The sequence below is a fragment of the Lolium rigidum genome, chromosome 7, assembly GCF_022539505.1.
Source record: "Lolium rigidum isolate FL_2022 chromosome 7, APGP_CSIRO_Lrig_0.1, whole genome shotgun sequence".
Taxonomy (NCBI): Eukaryota; Viridiplantae; Streptophyta; class Magnoliopsida; order Poales; family Poaceae; genus Lolium; species Lolium rigidum.
This window is the reverse complement of record NC_061514.1, coordinates 352095250-352115577: the sequence shown is the minus strand read 5'-3', so window position 1 is coordinate 352115577 and position 20328 is coordinate 352095250. Positions and strand designations below refer to the sequence as shown.

Here is a 20328-nt window from a genome sequence, read left to right as displayed (position 1 = left end):
AATGAGCTTTTGTATGATATGGATAAGAATTCCACTAATATTAATCGCATTCGCTTATATGCTTTCAGATCCTTTGTTAAAAATTGTGGTTTCTTTGATCTTGGATTTAGTGGCCCCGCTTACACTTTGACTAATAAGCGTTTTCTTCCAAACCGACTTATGAAATATTTGATAGATGACTTGTTAATGTTGATTGGTGTGATGTTTTTCCCATCTCTAATGTTTACAATATGCCTATTATTCACTCTCTTAGTGATCATGCCGCCATTTTGCTCTCTACGGAGGGCCCGGTTAGAAGGATAAATAAAGTCTTTTATGTTTGAAAATTGGTGGCTCAAAGAAGATGATTTTCAATGAATATTCAAAAAAGGCTTGGAGTATTTCCAGAAACAAAAACTTCTCAAATAGAACTAACCATCTTGCAGGTCAATTAAAAATTTGGTGTAAAAAAAGAAGCCTTTGCAACAGGAACTGACCAATTTGGAGGATCAAGTCAAAACAATTCAAATGAAACCAGCAGACCAACATGATCATGCGAAGGAAGCTTCTCTGAGCATAAGGTATGAACAAACTTTGACTAAATTAATTGATTCCTATATGCATAGGGCAAAAAAGAATTGGGTGAAGGATGGTGACAGAAATACTGCCTTTTTCCACCGAGCTATTGTTAAGCGGAGAAGAAAGAATACAATTGTCTCGGTAAAAGATGAGAATAATATTTTACACTATATGCCGAACAAAATCAGTAATACTTTTGTTAAATACTTCAGATCTATATTTGCTTCTTCTCAAACTAACAATGGCATGCCTTTCTTGCACACTCAATTACCTCATTCTATCTCTGATGAAAAAGAAATCTTAGATACTCTCAAGGACATGAAGAGAAACGCTTCAATTGGACCAGAAGGTTTCAACATCAAGTTCTACATTGCTACTTGGAGCTGGATTGGTCAAGACGTCATTCAACTTGTTAGATCCTTTTTCCAAACACGTATCATGCCTAACCACATAAATGACACTCACATTGCGCTTATTTCGAAAAAACTTGTTCCTCTCGTTCTTGCGGATTATAGGCCTATTAGTTTTTGTAATGTAATTTACAAAATCATAGACAAATGCATTGCCAATAGACTTAAGCCTCACTTGCCCGATTATATCCACCCTTCTCAGCAATATTTCATTGAAGGTAGGCGGATAAGAAATAATATCATCATTGCCCAAGAAATTACTCACTCTTTTGCCATTAGTTCCTGGAAAAAAATGAAGCTTTCATGTTAAAAATTGATCTTGCCAAAGCTTTTGATAGATTTGAGTGGAAATTCATTGTCACGGCGCTTGCACGTAAAGGGTTGCATGGTCATTTTATAAATCTCGTTCATGCATGTGTCTCGTCTCCTAATTTTTTCGTAGTAATCAATGGTCAACCTTTTGCAAAATTTAAAGGAGACAGAGGTATACGACAAGTATGTCATTTATTTCCGTACTTGTTTGTCCTTGCCATAAATGAATTGTCGATCGCTCTCCAGGAAGCTATGACTACTAACCAATTTGCATGCATTAAATTGGGACCAAACTGTCCGCCTATACATTCTCTGTTGTTCGCTGACGATCTTCTGGTGTGCGGTCAAGCCACAGAACAAGAAGTGATAAAAATGAAACAAATTCTTCAGGACTTCTGCAACAGATCAGGGCTCTTCAGTAAGCATGTTGATAATCATACTAGCCATATTATTCGCAATATCTTCCATGTGCCAATTATTGATTCAAACTTTTTCCACCTTGGACATCCTCTTATCATTCCTGGAAAAGATAGAACTACAGCTTATAGCTTTGTTTTAGATAAATTCAAATCCAAACTTTCAACTTATAAAGCAGATCAACTTTCTCATGCAGCTAGATTGGAATTAATTAAATCTGTTTTCTCTTCCATTCCGGTCTACTACATGTCTAACATTCTCTTCTCGAATTTTTTTATTGCAAAACTCACCTCTATTATTAGGAATTTCTGGTGGACAGGTATCAGACAAGATTCAAATTCCAGGAGTTTATGCCTTAGGGCATGGAAAGACATATGCACACCAAAAAAAAGGAGGGCTAGGCATTAGGAATTTGCATGCTATCAATCAAGGGCTTATTATTATGGTAGCTTGGAGACTTACAGACCAACCACATACATTTCTCCATCTTGTTCTAAAATCCAAATATTTCCCTGACTCCTCTTTTTGGCACCCAAATTTAAATGCTCCTAAGTCAGCTTTCTGGGCCTCTTCCTTAAAGTTTTACCTATCCTTAAAGCCCATTCCTTTTACCAAATTACTTTGGGTCAGATTTCTATTTGGAGCACACCCTGGTGTGAGGGGTGGGTTTAGATTGATGATTCCCTGATAATACAACCTGGAATCCATTCTTATCCTGGCCAAGTTAAAGACTTATGGATCCCTAGGCAAAAAAAGATTGAATGAGCAGCTTATTAATAGTTTATTTCAGGAACATATGGCGGAAGCAAAAAAAAACACTACAATTATCAATACTCAAGATGAAGATTGTCTTTGTTGGAGACTTACACCAACATGCAAGTGCAATTCCAAGAGCGTATACAAAGCTTGCCTTGAAAAGATTTTTGATCAAGGAGAGCCGATGCCAAGACAGGTTAGTACTACTACTACTAAACAACTCCTTCAAGCAATCTGGAAAAACAGAAATATCATTCCTTGGATAAAAACATTTTGTTTGAGAATTATAAGGAAAGCTATTTCTTCGGGATCGAGAGCTGGTAAGTATAGCAAGCACATTAGTAAACTTTGTTGCAGATGTAGCTTGGAAGAAATAGATCAGCACCTCTTTTTCCTTTGTGCTTTTGCTAGAGCAGCCTGGTACTTGCATCCTTGGAATCTAAGAATTGATCAAATTGTTTCTCCCGCTGATTCCATCTCCCAAATTCTTAACATGCTCATTAGTATGAATCACCCTTACGGTTCAGTTGAGAATATTCTTACTTTTATGTGGTGCTTATGGAAATCCAGAAATGATTGTCTATTTAATAAAAAAAGATAGCACTCCTCTACAGGTTCATCATATGACAAATGCTATTAAACAAAATCTAGAATTGCTTGATACCCTGCATGTTCATAGATTACAATCAAGAGTAGATGTACAGGAGGAGTTTACTTGCCAAGGGAACACAATCAGGACAGATCTACAGATTCAAGGAAGCAAAATCTTCTCGGATGCGACATGGAAGAAAAGGAGTTCACTGAACACTCAAGAAAATCTAAAACAGGCATAGGACTGTACTGTCAGCTTCGTAGGCAAAATCGGGAAGAAACCATCATGATACAAGCCTCAACAGCTCAACCTTCTTCGCCACTTCTTGCCGAATCAGATGTTCTCAGCTCCAAGCACAAGGAGTAACTTTCCTCACCTTATTCTAGCAAAAGCTGCTGTTGCTTCATCAACAACAAATGCGCAGGTTCCCTGAGAACTCAGGCAGCAAATAGCAGATTACAACAGGGCTTCAGAACACCTTCTTCCGAAAATCTATCACATCAAAAGGAGTCTAAATGGAGTAGCCCATGATTGTGCAAAACAGGCACTTCGACGATCACAGTCGTTGCCTATCTTTTCATGTCTAAATTTAGCTCATAGATGTGTAGGCATATGCCCTATACCTCTTTCTCTCCAAAACATTGATATAGAGGGGTTTGTACTACTTGATGTACTATGTATATGAGCTGAATGAAAATTTGGCGCCCTCGACCCCTTGCTTTGTTCAAAAAAAAAACCTCTGCCTCGTGTTAATAAGTCAATTGCCATTTGGCCCATGAGGTACACGTTTGATCGGCGCAACGTGTGAGGTCCTCAGCAACCGATATATAGATCAACCCAGACGCCTGAGAGAAAGCAATCCATGTACCGGCTGGTCGCAATCCTCAATGGGGGAACATAACTTCACTGACTTCATGATTCCAAGGCTCACCTTGACTTGCTGGCAGCATTCACCATTCATCTCAGATCCAACGTTCTAGATTGCCTCTGACTTCGAACCAAAAAACTAAAAGTATTAAAAAATCGAAATTTTTCCAGTAAAGTACAAATACCTCGTTTTGAAACCTGGAATATTTCATCCCATTCGGATAACTAGCTTGTGATTAAATATATTTTTATGTTTTCAAGCACTAGTGTAAACTAAATACTTATTTAATCACAAATCTTTGAGTCAAATGGAATGAAACTTCACCCGAATATAAATCGAAACATGCATGATTTACTGGAATTTTTTCAAAATTTTCTAGGTATTTTATTTATTTAGTTCAAATTTTAAGTTAATCAGGTACGTTAAATGAGAGATGGATGGTGGATGTTGACACCAAGAGGTTTTAATTAACGACTCGTGCATAAACATACGCCCTCCGTTTTTTGTTGGGTTAAGTGCATTTTTGTCCTTCATGTCCTGCAGAAGTCCAACTTTGGTCCTCAACTCTGTTTTGTCCTAACCTTGTCTTCAAGTCTTAATTAAATTCAATTTTGGTCCATGGTAATGGTTTAACGATGGTAGACCGGTTTTCTGACTCTTCTTTTTTGCCACTGTGGACAGATTGGACAGGTTTAGTCCACGTATGACCATCCCACCTCGAGATCAGTTATGTAATTAGCATTACGAACGGTCACTAGCGAGATCATGATTATTATTAACTCTTCCCGAACACCTAGCGGCGGTGCCTGACACTACGAGGGAATATCAGTCGGGCCGGAAAGGCATAATCGGGGGAATGGTGGAGGTTGCGCACATGTGTGTTAGAGCAAGGGAATTTCTTCTATTTGTTGACTGATTATTTAATCGACAAATATTGTCCATGGAAAAAAAGAGTCAAAACCGGTCAACTATCATTAAACCGATGTCAGGGATCAAAGTTGGGCTTAATTAATTAAAAGTTCGATGGCAGATTTAGAACAAAAAAGAGTTGAGGGACCAAAATTATACTTTTGCAAGACTTGAGGGACTGAAAGTGCACTTAACCCATTTTTGTTTGAATCTGATTTTTTTCTTTTTGCAAATGAAATGTGAATTAAAACCATCACATGAATTATAGAACGGATGGAGTGCTATACAAGTACTGAATGCGGCAACTATGAAAGTGAAAGGCAGCTCTCCTGCTGTCATCTTTGAAACTGTGCTATGATTGTGGCGCAAACTAGACGACGAGGGTTTGGGCTTTAGCTTTGTAAGACCCGCTGTCTGGTGTCGGAGTATTTGCAAGCCCTGTCCCTTGAGGCTAAAGACACCTTTGCCTGTCCGCATGAAACAGGAAATACAATGTTATTTTCTCTTCTTATGTTTTTTTTTTTTTTGCGACAACTCTCTTCTTATGTTATTACTGCTTTTACTTTATTCATTGGATTTGTAGAAATCTCCTTTGGCAATAGAGCAATGGATAATGGAGTATCAGAGTTAGGCCCTACTATCGAAGTGGCTAACTCTCTCAGTATGCTTAACTCAAGAAAGTTCTAAAAGGATGGATAATTAATGGAACATTGCAGTGCGTTACTTCATTAAAACGTGTGATTGTAGTGGTGCTTATGTAAATGTACATACAAAAGAAGTTCTAGTTCGAAAAAAAATGTACAAAAGCAGTTGGTAGCAAAACGTTTTTTTCCCTGAAAGTATTTGAAAGCCGCCCTGTTCTGTGGTCAAATCCTGCGATGACCATTGACCCTAAACAGTGCTGTTTTATGTTGTCGTCACAACAACAGCTAGTGCTACGGGTACTTATTGTTCACGCGACCTGGACGTGGCGCACGCAGAAAAGCGGGCAGAAATTGGCTAGGAGGTGACCGATCCAGGCAACGTTCGAGTTCGTGGGACAATGGGCGCCATCATACTAGTCACCGATCGGACAGCGTGCTCGGCGCCCAAGGCCACAATAATTTGCCTGCGCAAACGACCATCGGGAGCTGACTTCCTGCACACCTGCACTAGCGCCATGTCACCCGGCTGCTTCCCAGTGCCTTCCTCCCCGCCTCGCTTCACGCATTGTTGCCAAGGCACAAACTGCCTCTAGAACATCTCAAGCGGCAGTCCGTCTATTATACCGGCAACATTGCTAAACCATACTCCCTCGGAAAGTGTTTTTGGCACATGGGAACCAAGAGTTAAGGAAAGATACTCTGGTAAGATGGTGGAGGAGGATGGCAGCTGCTTGGTCGCGTGCGAAGGGTGGGGAGGCTGCTGCGAGGGAAAGGAAGACGGAGGCGGTGGTGGGTGCGAGGAAGATGCTAATGACGTGGAGCCGGCGGTCGTGGGGTTGCTGGAGCTGGTGGAAACCATCGGGGAACGGGGAAGCGCGGTGGCGCGACCGGCAGGGAGGCGGGATCCTGGGGCGGCGCCTCCACCTCTGGCCTCTGGGCCGGCGATGGGAAGCGTGGTGGGGGAAGAGGTGGACGAATCAGGGGGGCATGCGAGATGCTGGGGACGAGGTGAAGCCTTGAAGGACACCACGTGAGAGTTTTTCTAAAGTCATCTGGGGTCTTTTTGCAAACAAAGATTCAGTGCTACTCCGTAGAATCCTACTTGGCCTGACAGATGGATCTACAACTTTCCACACTAGCTCTACCACATAGCAGTGACCTAAATGAGCTTCAACGTGTAAGGCCTTCCACAGTGTGACCGATGCCCCAAAACTGAAAAGGTTGCCACCTCACCCACGATGCCCTGAGAAAAAGTTTAGGCTCCGACCCACACAACGTTGGGCAGCTACATCGATGCCTGGAAAAAAGATGCAGGGCCCACTTCTCATCTCCTGAGTCCTTTTCTCCTCTACTTTTCATCATCGCTGCTAAGTTAAAGCATTAAACTACTAGTATTTTGCTCGCTGCCATGTTGAGGCATCGGAGCACGGAGTTGCTCCGATTCCCTGAATTTTTTTTGGGGCACCGGCTGGGCAATGGAGGGCATCGATGCCTGATGCCTGAAAAACGAGTTTGGGCACCGATTTGTCATACGTTGTGGAAGGCCTAATGGATGACTGTAAATAGCGTATTTCTATGTACGGTGACCAAAGTGAATAAGGCAAACAAGTTCAATGACTACGGATGGATTTTACTCTTTTTTGAAAGGGAGGTAGTAAAAATACATCATAAATGGAAAACATATGTACTGTCAAACGAGCGACCTGCTGCCGTTGCCACTGCAACGATGGGCACGTATAAAAAAAAATTACTAATATTTTTAAAAGTTTGCCAAAAATTTCTTGACTTTATTTTTAAAAATTAATATGAAACTTATTCATTGTAACGGAGGCAGAGTAAACAAATAATGATGTTTCTCTAGCCGAAAACCAGATGCAATAAAGAAGTACTATCTCCGTTTGAAGGAATAAGGCGCGCGCATTTGAAGACGAAATTTGATTATAAAAATTGAGCCACAAAATCTTGAATACATTATATATAAATAGCATCGTTGGATTCGTATTGAAAGCACTTTCTAATAATATTAATTTCATATAAAAACAATGTTTATATATTTGAAATAATTTTTGATCAAATAAAAAGGGTCGAAACGTGAGGGACTTTATTCTTTCAAAGGGAGGTAGTAAAAATTACATCATAAATGGAAAACATATGTACTGTCGACGAGCGACCTCTGCTGCCGTTGCCGCTGCAACGATGGGCACGTATAAAAACAATTTTACCATCATCGCAGGCACACCCATCACGCGCGCGGCAGGCTTGCGTTTGCCTTGCCTGTGCTCGTCTCAGGCCAGGTCCTTGGTCAATAAAGATGCCACAAGTAACAAAAATAAAGCGCTGATGTCTGATGAGCAGCAGCAGTAGATGCCATGCCACCGCAGCGTCACGCCGTGGCGCCGCCGGCGGGCCCCCATCGGCGGCAACTGTTCTGACCAGTCAGTCCGCGAGGGGGCCCGTACGGTACGGTGGACCAACCAACTGAAACGGAGGAGGCGACCAAGTGCGCTGCCGGTGAATGGCGGTGTGATGTACTGCTGATCTCAGCATCCGATGCAGTCCGGCGTCGTCTTCTCCGATCGTTCCGGGAACAAGCACGAGCACGAGCTAGGGCCATGGTACCGCCACATGGTTAACTTCTAAGCGAGATCTGTGCTGATGGTACTAGTATAGTGTAGCAAGTTGAGGGGCTTTCAGATGGAGTGTGTCACTGTCATGTGCTAATACAGTGTTAAGACAAGATCTGGAGTTGTTTTTAACTTGAGCTGTCTGTCGCCCCTTGCTTCCCTTCTGGAAGAGGTAAGCTCAAAATAAGCATCGGTACTAGGTATCAAGCATCATCTGTCGAGTGGCACTACCGAGAAATGCAAGAGTAGGGTATGCAGGGGAAAAAGTGGCTCTAAAATTTCTGCGTTCAGAGGATAAAGATCCATCCAGGCCAGGCCTGATGAGAACGTTTATGCTCTATTTACAGACAAGATGCAGCACTGGTTAGTATCTGAGATCACTAGCTAGGCAGAGGGAAATCAAACTCTGGTAGTACGTATGAACAAATTGGGCTGGTTCAATTCTTCTCTCCAGCAAGACTAGCAACTGAAGAAGAGCTAGCTAAATTCTTCGCAGCTGTGTGTGCTGTGTGAATACTTATTACACTTCCACTCTCCACACGATCTTCTCGCCGCCGCCGCCGTGCTGTGCTGTGTTGATGCCAGCGCCGCGGTGGTGGGTGCGCTGCTCTACGGCGGCGACGCGGGCGGGGTGCACGGCGCCGGTCTTGGCGCGGTCGCCGTGCGTGGTCGGCGGGGGCAGCTCGCAGGCCTCCCCGACGGAGCCGGACCGGATGTCGGCGGGCGGGATGAAGCAGTCCACGGACAGGCCGGGCACGTTGAAGGCCACCTCCTCGATGCTCCAGGCCTCCTCCATGCGCGTCTTGGTGTGGCTCATGGCCGCCTCCCCGAACCGGAAGAGCGTGACCGCCGACCGGCCCGCGTGCGCGATCATGATGCCCTCCACGGCGCGGTAGTCCTCGAGCGAGGAGCTGATGGTGGTCTCCCAGTACACGGCGTCGCCGCCGGAGTGCGGCTGGATGCGGGTGAGGTGCGAGTCCTCGATGTGCACGATGAGCCCCGTCCGCTGGCTGAAGTAGCCGAACAGGACGTGCCGGATGATCTCGGCGGGGCCCTCGCTGCGCAGCTTCAGCGTCTGCGGGTCGGCGGAGAGCTTGAGGATGAAGCAGTCCTCGCCGTTCACCTTCTTCTCCCCCACGCACCGCGCCTCCGCGAACAGGCCGGCCGTCGTCAGCGGGTCGAGCCCCTGCAGCATTGCACAGTAGATTTGTGTGGTAATGTAAGGGGATTTGCTAGTGTGAGAGATCTTTGCGTTTCATCAGAGGGCAGGAGAACGAATTAAGGTGAAGGCAATGTCGGGGACGAACCTGGAGGACGCGGCGGAGGGGGCGGACGGGCCCTTTGGCGGCGTGCGCGCCGAGCCAGGGCGTGTGGCGCCAGACGAGCCGCCCGTTGCACCCGGCGTGGACCTTGCTGCCCCCGACGGCGAGCTCGACGTACCACATCCCGGGGGACATGGTCCAGAGCACGAAGCCGCCCTGCTCGACGGCGGCGGCGCCGCGGCCGCTGGGCCCGCGGTTCTTCACCACGCGCGTGGCCGTCTCGAACTCGGACGCCACCATCCGCACCTTGCCCATGGCGTAGGCGTTGCGCACCGACCGCAGCGTCCTGTAGCCGCCGGACGCCGCCATGTACTGCTGCAGGATGTACTGCGCGGACGACGACTCCTGCGGTGCGAGCGGTAGTCAGTGAGGCCAGGTCAGTACGAGAGTAGAGTAGAGTAGATGGATGGACGCAGGAGGCACGGCCGACCGTAGAAATGGAAGGGGAAGTGGGAGGGAGTACGTACGATGGGGGCGCCCTTGATGGAGAGGAGGAGGGCCGGGTCGGCGAGGGTGGAGGAGATGGGCGCGAGCGGGGCGCCCATGACGCCGAGGAGGAGGCGGAGGTCGGAGTGGCGGAACGAGCCGCCGCCGGAACCGCCGGGGGCCGAGGCCATGGAGGGCGTGCGCGTGAGGTGGCCGCGGACCCAGTGCCCGAACCCCTCCCTGCGGCCGGAGTCCTCGCCGAAGAAGTCGCCGGCGGCGAGGCGGTCGGCGTCGGGCCCCTCGATGAGCGGCTCCAGCGCCTCGCCGCCCGGCCGGAGGCTGCCGGAGCGCGCGATGAGCTGCTCCGAGACGTACTGCTGCTGCTCATGCTGCTGTTTCTCTGGCTGCTGCGGCGGTGGGGCCTTGCGGCGGCGCGGGATCAGCATTCTGGCGGGGGACGCGCTCCGCGCCGGGGTCTTCCCGCGGGACCGCGCCGGCGAGAGGCCGCGCACCACCTCCTCCTTCAGCGCGCGGAAGAAGCCCTGCTTCCTCTCCTTCTCCATGGCGGAACTGCGAGATCGAAGCTAGCGCGCGCGGCTAGCAGAGACGCGAGAGGAAGGATGTGCTTGCTTCAGGAGGAGGGCATGGAGAGTGCGGCTGCTGCTAGGAGTGGAGTAGAAGAAGAGATGAGAGGGAGTGGGGTAAAACTAAAATGTGGAGAGAGTGCGAGAGGTAGAAGAAGGCGATGGAAAAGCGGAGAGGAAAAGATAAAGGGAAGGGTGGGATGGGGAAACCGTTTGACGTGAGAGCGCAGGGGCGAAAGGGAAAGGAAAGTGCTGGGCGTCCCCCGGGGGATCTGATTTCCCAGCCCCCGGGTCCCCAGCCGTCGGATCAACCATCTGGACGGTCAGATCTACATGTAGCAAAAAACCACCCCCCGGCAGCAAAAAATTAACCCCGGCAGCAACTTCATGTAGCAAAAAACGGTTCGTCTAGAAAAGAAAATAAAAAAACTAGGTTGGCCAGAGACGCGCCGGAGATCACGTAGCAATTTTTTTTGCTAATGTAGCAAAGAAAATAATCGTCGGAGACATTGATGACGGCCTCGCCGGATAACCTCACCAGAGACACCGCCGGAGACCTCTTAGCAAAATTTCTATACTAAAGTAGCAAAACAACAAAACAAATATAGCAAAAATAATATAGCATCACATCATTTTTTACAATGTTTGCGGCGAGGTCATTGCTATTGTATGAAAACAGACTTCACCGGAATACTTAGTAACAAAATATATACACTAACATAGCAAAACCATATAACCGGTTATAGCAAAAAAATGTTCACATGTAGCAGAATCTACAGAACGAAAAAATTGACGGAGACTTCGCCAGAAAATTTGTATCAACTGCCACCGCCCTTTGCAGCAATGCCGCCCGCCCGAGGCAGCAACTCCATATGACCAAGGTAGCAACGTAGGCCTTGGCCAGCAGCAACGCGAGGTGCCTAAAGGTAGCAGTGCCCTGCACGGCCAACAGCAAGCCCCTAGAGACGCGATAGGCCAACACATGGAGGTGCTTGTAGCACCCGTAGACCTTGGGGCAACCTCTGCTCACGAATGGTTGCAGGGGAGGAGGTCGGCGAAGATAGCGGCCAAGGGCGGAGCTCGGCGTGGGGGCGAACAAGGGCGCATAGGATGCAGCGGTGGTCGCCGTCGTCGGAGGGAGTCGGGGCCAGCCAGAGCTCCGCGGTGAGCATGGCCCTCCCTTGATTGCATCGAAACGGCGAAGCGCGACGAGCTCCAGGCGACGAGGTGGGGTAGCTCTAGGGGGCGAGGCGGCCGAGCTCCCCGCGGCGAGGCGGTCGAGCTCCCAACGGCGACGGCATGCCGGCAACGTCGGTAGCACGCGCAGCAGCGGCGCCGTGGGCCATGAAGCGCAGCGGCGGCGGCCGGTCAGCGATGTCTGTAGCGCGCAGCAGCGGCGCCGTGGACCACGAAGCTCGGCGGTGGCCGGCCATTGGCGGCAGGATCTCCGGCGCCTGATCCTCCCATCACGGTGTGGTTATGGGCAGAGAGTTGGAGAGAGAAAGGCAAAAAGAGGATCCGGAATGAGTGGAGGAGGAAGAAGACGTTAAAGGTCACTTGGTGGGCCCCACGACGTGGACAGGCCACGCGGCGCACAGGCAAGGCGGGGGTTCGGAACGTTACGATCCCCCGGGGGAATCTGATCATTTTCCAAAGGGAAAGACGCCCGCCGCGGTGGTGGGGGATGTCGGGATGTGTTCCTGCCTGCTTTCTCTCGCTCGATTGCTCGATATTGTTCGCTCGCGCGCGCTTTCTTTCTTTCACACACACACAAATACGGCGAGACCGATCGATCTGTACAACGGAATTACTAGAATCTGGATAAGTTTTTGAATTTCTCCTATACTAGTATCAGGAGTGCTAGCTGCTCTTGTTTTCCGTCCTGGGTTGAGGATGATTGATCGCCGTATGTCGGACATCACTACACCACAGTTGATTATTAGGGGCACAAAAAAATGCCTTAGAAAATAGCAATAGTGCCTTTAAAAATCTTTAAAGGCAATAAAAAAAGTGCTGTATCAAATGGTGTAGGGAAAAATCATTTAAGGCAGTATTTAAAAGTGCCCCAAAAAATAGATTTTTTAAGGCACTATTGAAAACGCCTTTAAAAACAGATTTTTTGAGGCACTTTGAAAACTGCCTTAGATTACAATTTGAGGCACTATTGAGCAATGCCTCTACTAAAATTTTCTGGCACTTCGCATAAATGCCTCAGAAAATCTATGTAGGCACTATGCACAAGTGCCACAAAAAATCTATTTTCAAAGGCACTTTTCAAAGTGCCTCAAAAAATCGTAAGGCACAAGCTCAGATGATACAGGTATATTGCAATATTTGAAGTTCCACACGATAATATCTCCAGAGAACAGCAATGCAAGACATAATCTCTCAAAATCATCAGACATCTCGGAAGAAACGTAGTAGTTCCTAAAGACACATTGCAGGAGCAACAATCCTTATTTACAATCACTAGCAAACATAATGTAGGAGTGTAATAATAACACACAGAGTGCATATGTAATAACACACAGAACGGTGTCAGCTGTGATCTTCTTGAGTTCAGAGCGACTGAACTCATTGCGTGGAAGGCCGTCCACCCTTCTAAATAACCTACTCTCAATTTGCAGCATGATACTCCATAAACTTGTCCAATGTTGATAGCCTGAATAAAGAAGTGCCAGGAACATAAGCAAGAAGCAATCCATGTATGCAACCCAATTTAATAAGCAAGAAGCAATCCATGTAAGTCATTTAATATAATGCTTAAATAGCCATGATCACATAAAGAAAGCATATGCAGCCTGGAGCACTTCCATAGTTAACGAATAAGGATTTTTTTTTTACCTCTGCTAGAAATGGCCTAGGAACTTTCTGCAAGTTAAGGAGAGCATGTGAATAGCATATGATTGGATTGACTACTTAAAACCTGCAACAATAACTTATCATGTCAGTAAAACTTCACATTTAGGTACAAGACAAGTGTTGGTTGATCTACAGGCTTAGACCTAGTCTAACTAATATGCCTGATCAGGGCACCCAAAACCAACAGGTTTAGATCCCTGGTCCCACAGCACCACATATATAAGGAGGAGGTCATAACTCTCTGTTCAAGAGGATATACGGGGCAAGACCAGATACTCCTAACCACCGCTCCTAAAAGGGTGCTGCAGGGATCAGAAGACCGACGACCACCACCAGCCACCAGGAGGGCAGTGCCGGTGGCATCCCTACACACCTTCGTCGACATCCACATGTATTCATAAAGATGCTTATGATCTAACAACAAGAACTCATATCAGTAGACAAAAGATACTATTGACTGAACACAACTAGGCAAAACTCCTTATCCGTGTACAGTGACGATTTTAGAAAACAAATTCTAGGCATCTCAAGTGAAAGAAATAACAATAGGAGATGCAAAGTTAACATAAGACAGCTAGTAATTAGTAATTACTAACACCTCATGAAACAAAAGAAGCACCAGTAGCTACCTATCATTGTATAAGGATCACCAGATTCGTAATGCAAGACATGCCTGAAGTTGTACCCACTGCAGCAAGCAAATTTCACAAAGTAAACTTAATCAACAATGCCTTGAAAAGCAACTCGGGCTAGTTTATCATTTCCAGTAACAATTGAATGGCCGTATCACCATAAAAGCTATTGCATTAACAATTGATTGGCCGTATCAGCCTTGAAAAGCTGTTGCTGTAGTTTACCAGGGAGGATTTCAAACCTGTGAAAAGAATGAATAGCCCAACTGTAGGTTGACAGAACCCATCAATCCTATTATATAGATATATACAAATATTAGATTGCCAGTGTAGTATGCTGTAGTTAACATGGAGGTCAGTACATAATTGTAGTTGTACGAGTTTCTCCATGTAAACTTGTAAAGGAGAACACCATTACATTATCTATTAACCTTAATTACTAACACCTCGTGAATAAAAGAAGCACCAGTAGGCAGTAGCTACCTACCATTGTATAAGGATACCCAGATTCCTGATGCAAGAGGGGCCGTAAAGCTGTACCCACTACACAGCTATCCTTCTTGCAAGCGCATACAATAGAACATCTAGCCGATAGTGAGCCCTTTCTCCATATAACTCCTGCCAATTTCACATGGTAACCTTAGTAAGCATTGCCTTGAAAAGCAACTCAGGCTAGTTTATCACTTCAAGTACCAGTTGATTGGTCGTATCACCACATCACCTCAAGTTGCAATTGCACTAATTAATCGATGCATTGAAGACAAATCCCTTAGTACCTCACTCTTGAGATGTCGAACACTGAAAGGAAAGCACCCGTAACATTACTAAACCAGATTCGCAAAAAAACATTACTAAATCATGATCAACAAATCTGATTTGGAGAACATCTTGGTTGACGTTCATTAGCAGTTCCCGTAGGTTTACCATGGTGAATTTCAAACCTGTCAAGGAATTAATAGCCTAGTACTTCATATGTTATATTCCCAACTGTAGGCAAACAAAACCCATCATTTCTATTATATAGATTTATAGAAACGTTAGATTAGCAATGCAGTATGATGGGATTCACTCAAGTATAGAGCTGATGAAATGGTCTGAACTAACCAACTAGATAGATAATTCAACTCATGGTCTAAGTTGCAGGGAGACAGATCAAGTAAGGAGTCCAAAACACATATATCAGTTATATTGACAGTTTGACACAAACAACACACAATGCAATTCTCTTTTAGGAACCCAATATGTCTGAGTGCTTATGCTAACAAGCGCATCATGTTAATCATTTGGCTCACTAGCAGGTCATTTGATACAGGCCAAAGGAAAAAAAAACAGCAGTTGTAGCCACTACATGAGTACTGTGCAACAAAATGCTCAACCTAACTCAAACACCTCCAGCGAACTGGGTAAGGGAAATTGGACTTAATAGGGACGCCCTTAACTCGTTCGACAAAATGCGGGAGAGGAAAAGGGGGTGGCTGGGCGGGGAGTAGAGCTCACGAGGCACTTGGCGGTGAGGAACCTGAACCGGAGCTCGCGGAGGATGCGGGAGTTGTTGAGCACGCGGAGCGCCCGACGGTAGTAGTGGTCGAGGAAGAGCGCATCACCCTGCGCAGCCATCCACCGTCTCCTCCCCCGTGTCCGTCTGCTCGGGAACGATCCCCTCACTGCGCGCAACCACCTCGGATGTGGTCGTGGTTGCCTCGGGCACCGGCCTATAACCTGGACACGGAGGGCGACGCGGCCGCGGGACGCGGCGACGGCCTTGTCCAGGTTGCTTCCTCCCCGCGTGACATTGGAGAGGGGCGTGCGCGCAGGTTAGGGTTTGGGCGGGGAAGCAACAAGCGAGGAGGGCGGGGGTACTGTGAGGGGAGAAGCACGAGAGGGAAGTCAACCAGGACAGGCCTGCGGAGTTGTGTGGAGGCTGCGGTGGCCGGCGGTGGCCGGCGATGGCTACCACCATCCACCGAGCGGCGAGGCAGGCGGTGGAGCGAGAGAGTCCAGCTGATTGGAGCGTTCCCCTTTTCCATCCTGGCTTTTTCCAGAGAATAAAGGGTGGGAGGAGCGGCTTGCTTAGCACAAAGGTTAAGGTGGTTTTTAGTAAATGTGTACCCATTTTTCCAGGCACTTTCGGAATTGCCTCAAAAAATAGATCTTTGCAGGCATTCTATGAAACTGCCTGAAATAATCAGTTTTTTAAGGCACTTTTCAAGAGTGCCCTTAGAAGTCATATTTTTTCAGGCAGTACTTTAAAAGTGCCTCTAAAATATATTTTTCCAGGCATTTTTAAAAGTGCCTCTAGGAAAATGCCCCCAAAAATCAACCGTGACATAGTGCATGTGGGCTTCACGTAGTGCATGCATATGTACTGCCAAGATGTGAGGGGCGGAGTAGGTGAGCCTGATGGATTTTTTGCTACGGTTCCAACAAAGATTAGGGTCTGAGTGTAGCCGTCAGGTTAGTCGGCGTGCTCCTTGATTTAAGGTTCAGATATGGGAGCCACCTTTCGATTTCAAACTTAAACGAGGTTGTCTTGGAAGCAACGGAATTTAGGACAAGAACTTCCGGTGGTAGTACTACCATTCCTTGCAAATGAAGTAGCGGTACCAATGTACCATACGGTACAACCACATTCTATTTCCCACGGTTGCGTCTGCTTGCAACGAATATACCGGGTGGTTGCTGTCTCAGTACATGTTACCCAACATTTGGATATAATCAAAATGGTTGTGAGTACATTGGATAGATAAGATATGAGTAAGCCGATTTTTTTCTGTTTTTTTCCTGCTTACTCATATTTTAAGTACTCCCTCCGATTCATATTAATTGACTTCAATATGGATGTATCTAAAACTAAAATGTGTCTAGATACATTCATATTAGAGTCAATTAATATGAACCGGAGGGAGTACCAAAAAGATGGGATGCCCATTTGTGCTTCTAGTTCTATTTGTGAATATGTTAGCTAAATCACTATATGGTTAAATAACATCGACTAAAAAATCCAAGAAATCATAATTTTTTTTAAAAAATGAATTAGTGCTAGGAGGAGCTAGACACTAAATGATATAGTAGAAGCGGGACCTCGGCGTGAGAATTCCAGAATTTCGTTCCTGACAGGATTCGAACTCTGGTCATTGAGGTGCGCCACTGCGACCCCAACCACTGGGCTATGCCCACGTCCTCAAGAAATCATAATTTTTACAACACAATGTTCATCATTCAAACATGGATCTAATGCATCGAATCACAAAGTTTAAGAAAACCGAAAAAATACCAACCGTCATACAAACTTACTTATCTTGCTCTCCTTTCCACTTCCGCCACTCCTCGACGTGATAATGTTTGAGTAGGCGATGAGCCTCCGTATCTCTACATTCATGGTCAACATGAAGAAAGTGTTGGATACGATCAACATTCCTACGCTGTTTCACTACACAAACAATAGCAAATTTCAATAACACATAATTCCAAATGCCCACTACACATCCTTTCAAACTACCGCTTCAGCATGATGAAAACAAGGTTGTTTTTTACCAAAAGGAATTTAGCCAAGGCCTCTCCCCGTGCTGGTAATTGTTTTGGTCGAATGAGTATTGGATTAGGGAGTAATGGAATTTAATTATGGCCAAGCAAAATATGAGTAGGTACCAAAAGGAATTTAACCAAGGACCACTTTTAAGTAAGGGATTGGAGCCGTGTATTTTGCAAGGTTTAAAATAGCGCGCTATTTCTCCGCTAATAGCGCGTTATAACATATTTTGGAGGGTCCACCCTAAATTTTAGTAATTTTGTTCGTGATGATGCTATTTGCGAAATAGCATGCTATATCGCGCTAAAGTTTCATAGCATTAGCGCGCTATTTACGAAATAGCATGCTATATCGCGCTAAAAATTCATAGCGTTAGCGCTCTATTTTTTCAAGCTAAGTTGCTTTCACTTTTTTGTGGTGACGAACAACAATCTGTTGGTTCCTATCGCTAATACTGATGACTCTTAATAAATAATTTATACTATATTGTTACCTTGTGGAATGCTGATGTTAGCCTTCTGAAAATTTGGGATCCATTTTATGTAGAGAGAATTCCTTATTTGACACTACTTCCAAATATGATTCCTTATTTGACACTCGAAAATTTTGGATTCCCTATTTGACATCATGTGTAAATTTTGGTTCCCTATGTGACACTCTAGTGCAATTGGAGAGCTAAGGGTGTTAATTGGAGACTTGCAATGACCCTTTTGCCCCTGCTGCATAATGTGACGAAAAGTGTTTACACGATATGTTATGCATGCTAATCTGATCCTACCTTTTTGCCGTGCATACAGATTAGCATACATTTGTTTTTCTCTCAAAATCCGATTGAGTGTTGTACAAGATGATCCCGTAAATGCTCGGACGGCATTAAACAGATGAAAAAAACAGCATGGGCGCATCCATGCCCGTCCTTGTTGGAGAGCCCGCATCCGTGCCTTGTCACCAGTCTGCAGCCGAGGCGTTCTCTCCGGCCGCCGCTGTGCCTTGGCTGCGCACGTCCGCATCCCCACCTCGGCCGTCCTCCGCCGCGACTGGGTCGCCGTCTTGAGCAACGCCTTGGCCACCCTCAGCCGCCGCGCTAGATCACCGGCCGAAGCTCCGCCTTGGCCGCCCTCGGCCGCAGCGCTTGCCCCGCCAACCGCCACCCCTTGATCCACGTCGCGTTCGCTACAGAGCTAGCAGGCCGCCGCTAGAGCGCCTGGGTTCAGGTCGGAGCAGAGAAAAAAATCCAGGTTGGGGATAGGTTCGGGTCGGGGTAGAGAAAGTTTCGTTGAGTTTTTTCCTATTTAGACAGTTTTGACTAAGGCAGGGGTATTTTAGTCCAACTGATAAAAATTGACGGAAGTAACTAAGAGAAATAACGGTAATGTCATATAGGGAACCAAAAATTACACACAGTGTCAAATAAGGAACCCAAAAAATTTCAGTGTCAAATAAGGAATCATATTTCAAAGTAGTGTCAAATAAGGAATTCTAAATGTATGTGGTTATGTACGTATGATTCAATCTTTTTTTTGACTATATATCCAACCTTTTTACCGAAATTCTTTATTTTTGGGCTATATTTGGTATTTTTTTCAAAATTTGAAATATAGCACGATATTAGCACAATATAGCGTCCATAGCGTTTTAAAGAGGCTCCCGCTATTTCATTTAGCACGTTATTCTAAACCTTGGTATTTAGCCCAATACCCAAAAAAGTAAACAAAAGTATTGGTACATAAATTTAAGTAAGCCGTTGGAAATGCTCTAAACCAAACATTCCACCAGGATTCAAATCGACAAACATTTTAGTAGGAGTATCAAACTAGACTTCTCTGGAAAAAAACGTCACCCCTCTCGCCCCCAGAGGGCGACGGGGCCCCTTCCCCCCCGGCGCCCGCTCTCCCCTCACCCCCCCGCCCACGTCACCGACGGCGGCGAACCTTCCTGCCCCGCATCTTTGAGGATGGGTAGGGGCCCTTTCCCTCCTGGCGGCGGTGCACCTTGGGGGGGGCATGGTCCGGCGCGGCTGGGTGGCTTTGGCGGCGGCGCCATCTCGTGGCGGAGAGACCCAGCTACAGTGGGCACCAGCGGCTGATGGTCTGGCCTGGCGCCTCGGCCTTAATCGGCTCAAGCGGGCCCAGATGGACCCCAACAAGCCGGGGTGCTGCAGCGTCTAGGGTTCCTGGAGGCAGAGGAGGGACTGGGCAGGTTACCGGGATGGCGGCGTGCAGCCTACCCATGGCAGCGGAGCGGGCGGAGCTTCACGGGCTCTTCTGGGCCTGGCCGGGCCCGACGAGGCCTGGTATGCTCCCGCTACCCTGTTCGTTCAATTATTGCCCCTCGGCGGTGGAGGTCTCGTTCGAGCAGCAGCGTCGTGTCGACGACGTTTCCCTTCTTGAAGGTGTTGCTTGGTATAAGTCGCTTTGGAGTGCTTGAAGCGTGGTTGGACAAAGACGGAGGGCGCAACGGTTGTGAGTCATCATCGTTTCGTGGCTTCGCCATTATTTTTATTTCTTTTATTTTGGGGCATGTTTCTTATGTTGGCCTAGCATTTTCTTGTGTTCGAATTCTTGTATAAGTGTGGTTGAATATAGCGGGACGGGGAAAGCCTATTTCAACGAGTGTCAAACTATTTAAGCTGACTTTTGCTTAGAGCTTTTGTTTGTTCCCAGAAAATCATGGTCGATCGGCAGCCCAGGCTGCGCGCACATGAGGAACGGAGGGGGGCCCTCCCCACGCCTGCTCCAACGTGCAAGTATCGCTTTGTTGTGTCCCAGCGCCACTCGTAGTATCGCGCCCGTGCACCAACACGGCGCCGATGGAAACCCGTAACGGCCTAACGGGCGCCCTCACGAGCACAGCGCCCGGCCCGCAAATATGGCGGCAACCCGC

At 46.6% G+C, this 20328-nt stretch overlaps 1 protein-coding gene and 1 long non-coding RNA gene across 4 annotated transcripts; both read right to left on the bottom strand.

The window, feature by feature from the left end:
- Nucleotides 1–8346: 8346 nt before the first annotated feature.
- LOC124678949 lies at nt 8347–10401 on the bottom strand. The gene is made up of 3 exons (XM_047214798.1): nt 9880–10401; nt 9398–9757; nt 8347–9276 (listed from the first exon to the last, which is right to left on the bottom strand). The coding sequence occupies exons 1-3, from the start codon at nt 10399–10401 to the stop codon at nt 8611–8613; spliced, it is 1548 nt and encodes a 515-aa protein (XP_047070754.1). The 3' UTR covers nt 8347–8610.
- Nucleotides 10402–12749: 2348 nt separating this feature from the next.
- On the bottom strand, nt 12750–15577 carry LOC124677803. 3 transcript variants are annotated; one of them, XR_006994235.1, is made up of 6 exons: nt 14610–15577; nt 14404–14534; nt 14159–14208; nt 13914–13972; nt 13267–13348; nt 12750–13084 (listed from the first exon to the last, which is right to left on the bottom strand). It is a non-coding gene; the product is annotated as an uncharacterized LOC124677803 (long non-coding RNA). The 3 variants fall into 3 exon arrangements; XR_006994236.1 differs by having other exon boundaries at nt 14638–15577; XR_006994234.1 differs by having other exon boundaries at nt 14404–15577.
- Nucleotides 15578–20328: the final 4751 nt, after the last annotated feature.

What these genes read in the sequence shown, in the direction of transcription:
- LOC124678949 (XM_047214798.1), bottom strand. Translation starts at nt 10,401, where the DNA reads ATGGAGAAGGAGAGGAAGCAGGGCTTCTTCCGCGCGCTGAAGGAGGAG. An exon ending in CCATCAAGGGCGCCCCCATC is followed by an intron (nt 9,758 to 9,879) that starts GTACGTACTCCC and finishes CTCGCACCGCAG; the next exon opens with GAGTCGTCGTCCGCGCAGTA. An exon ending in CCCTCCGCCGCGTCCTCCAG is followed by an intron (nt 9,277 to 9,397) that starts GTTCGTCCCCGA and finishes GCAATGCTGCAG; the next exon opens with GGGCTCGACCCGCTGACGAC.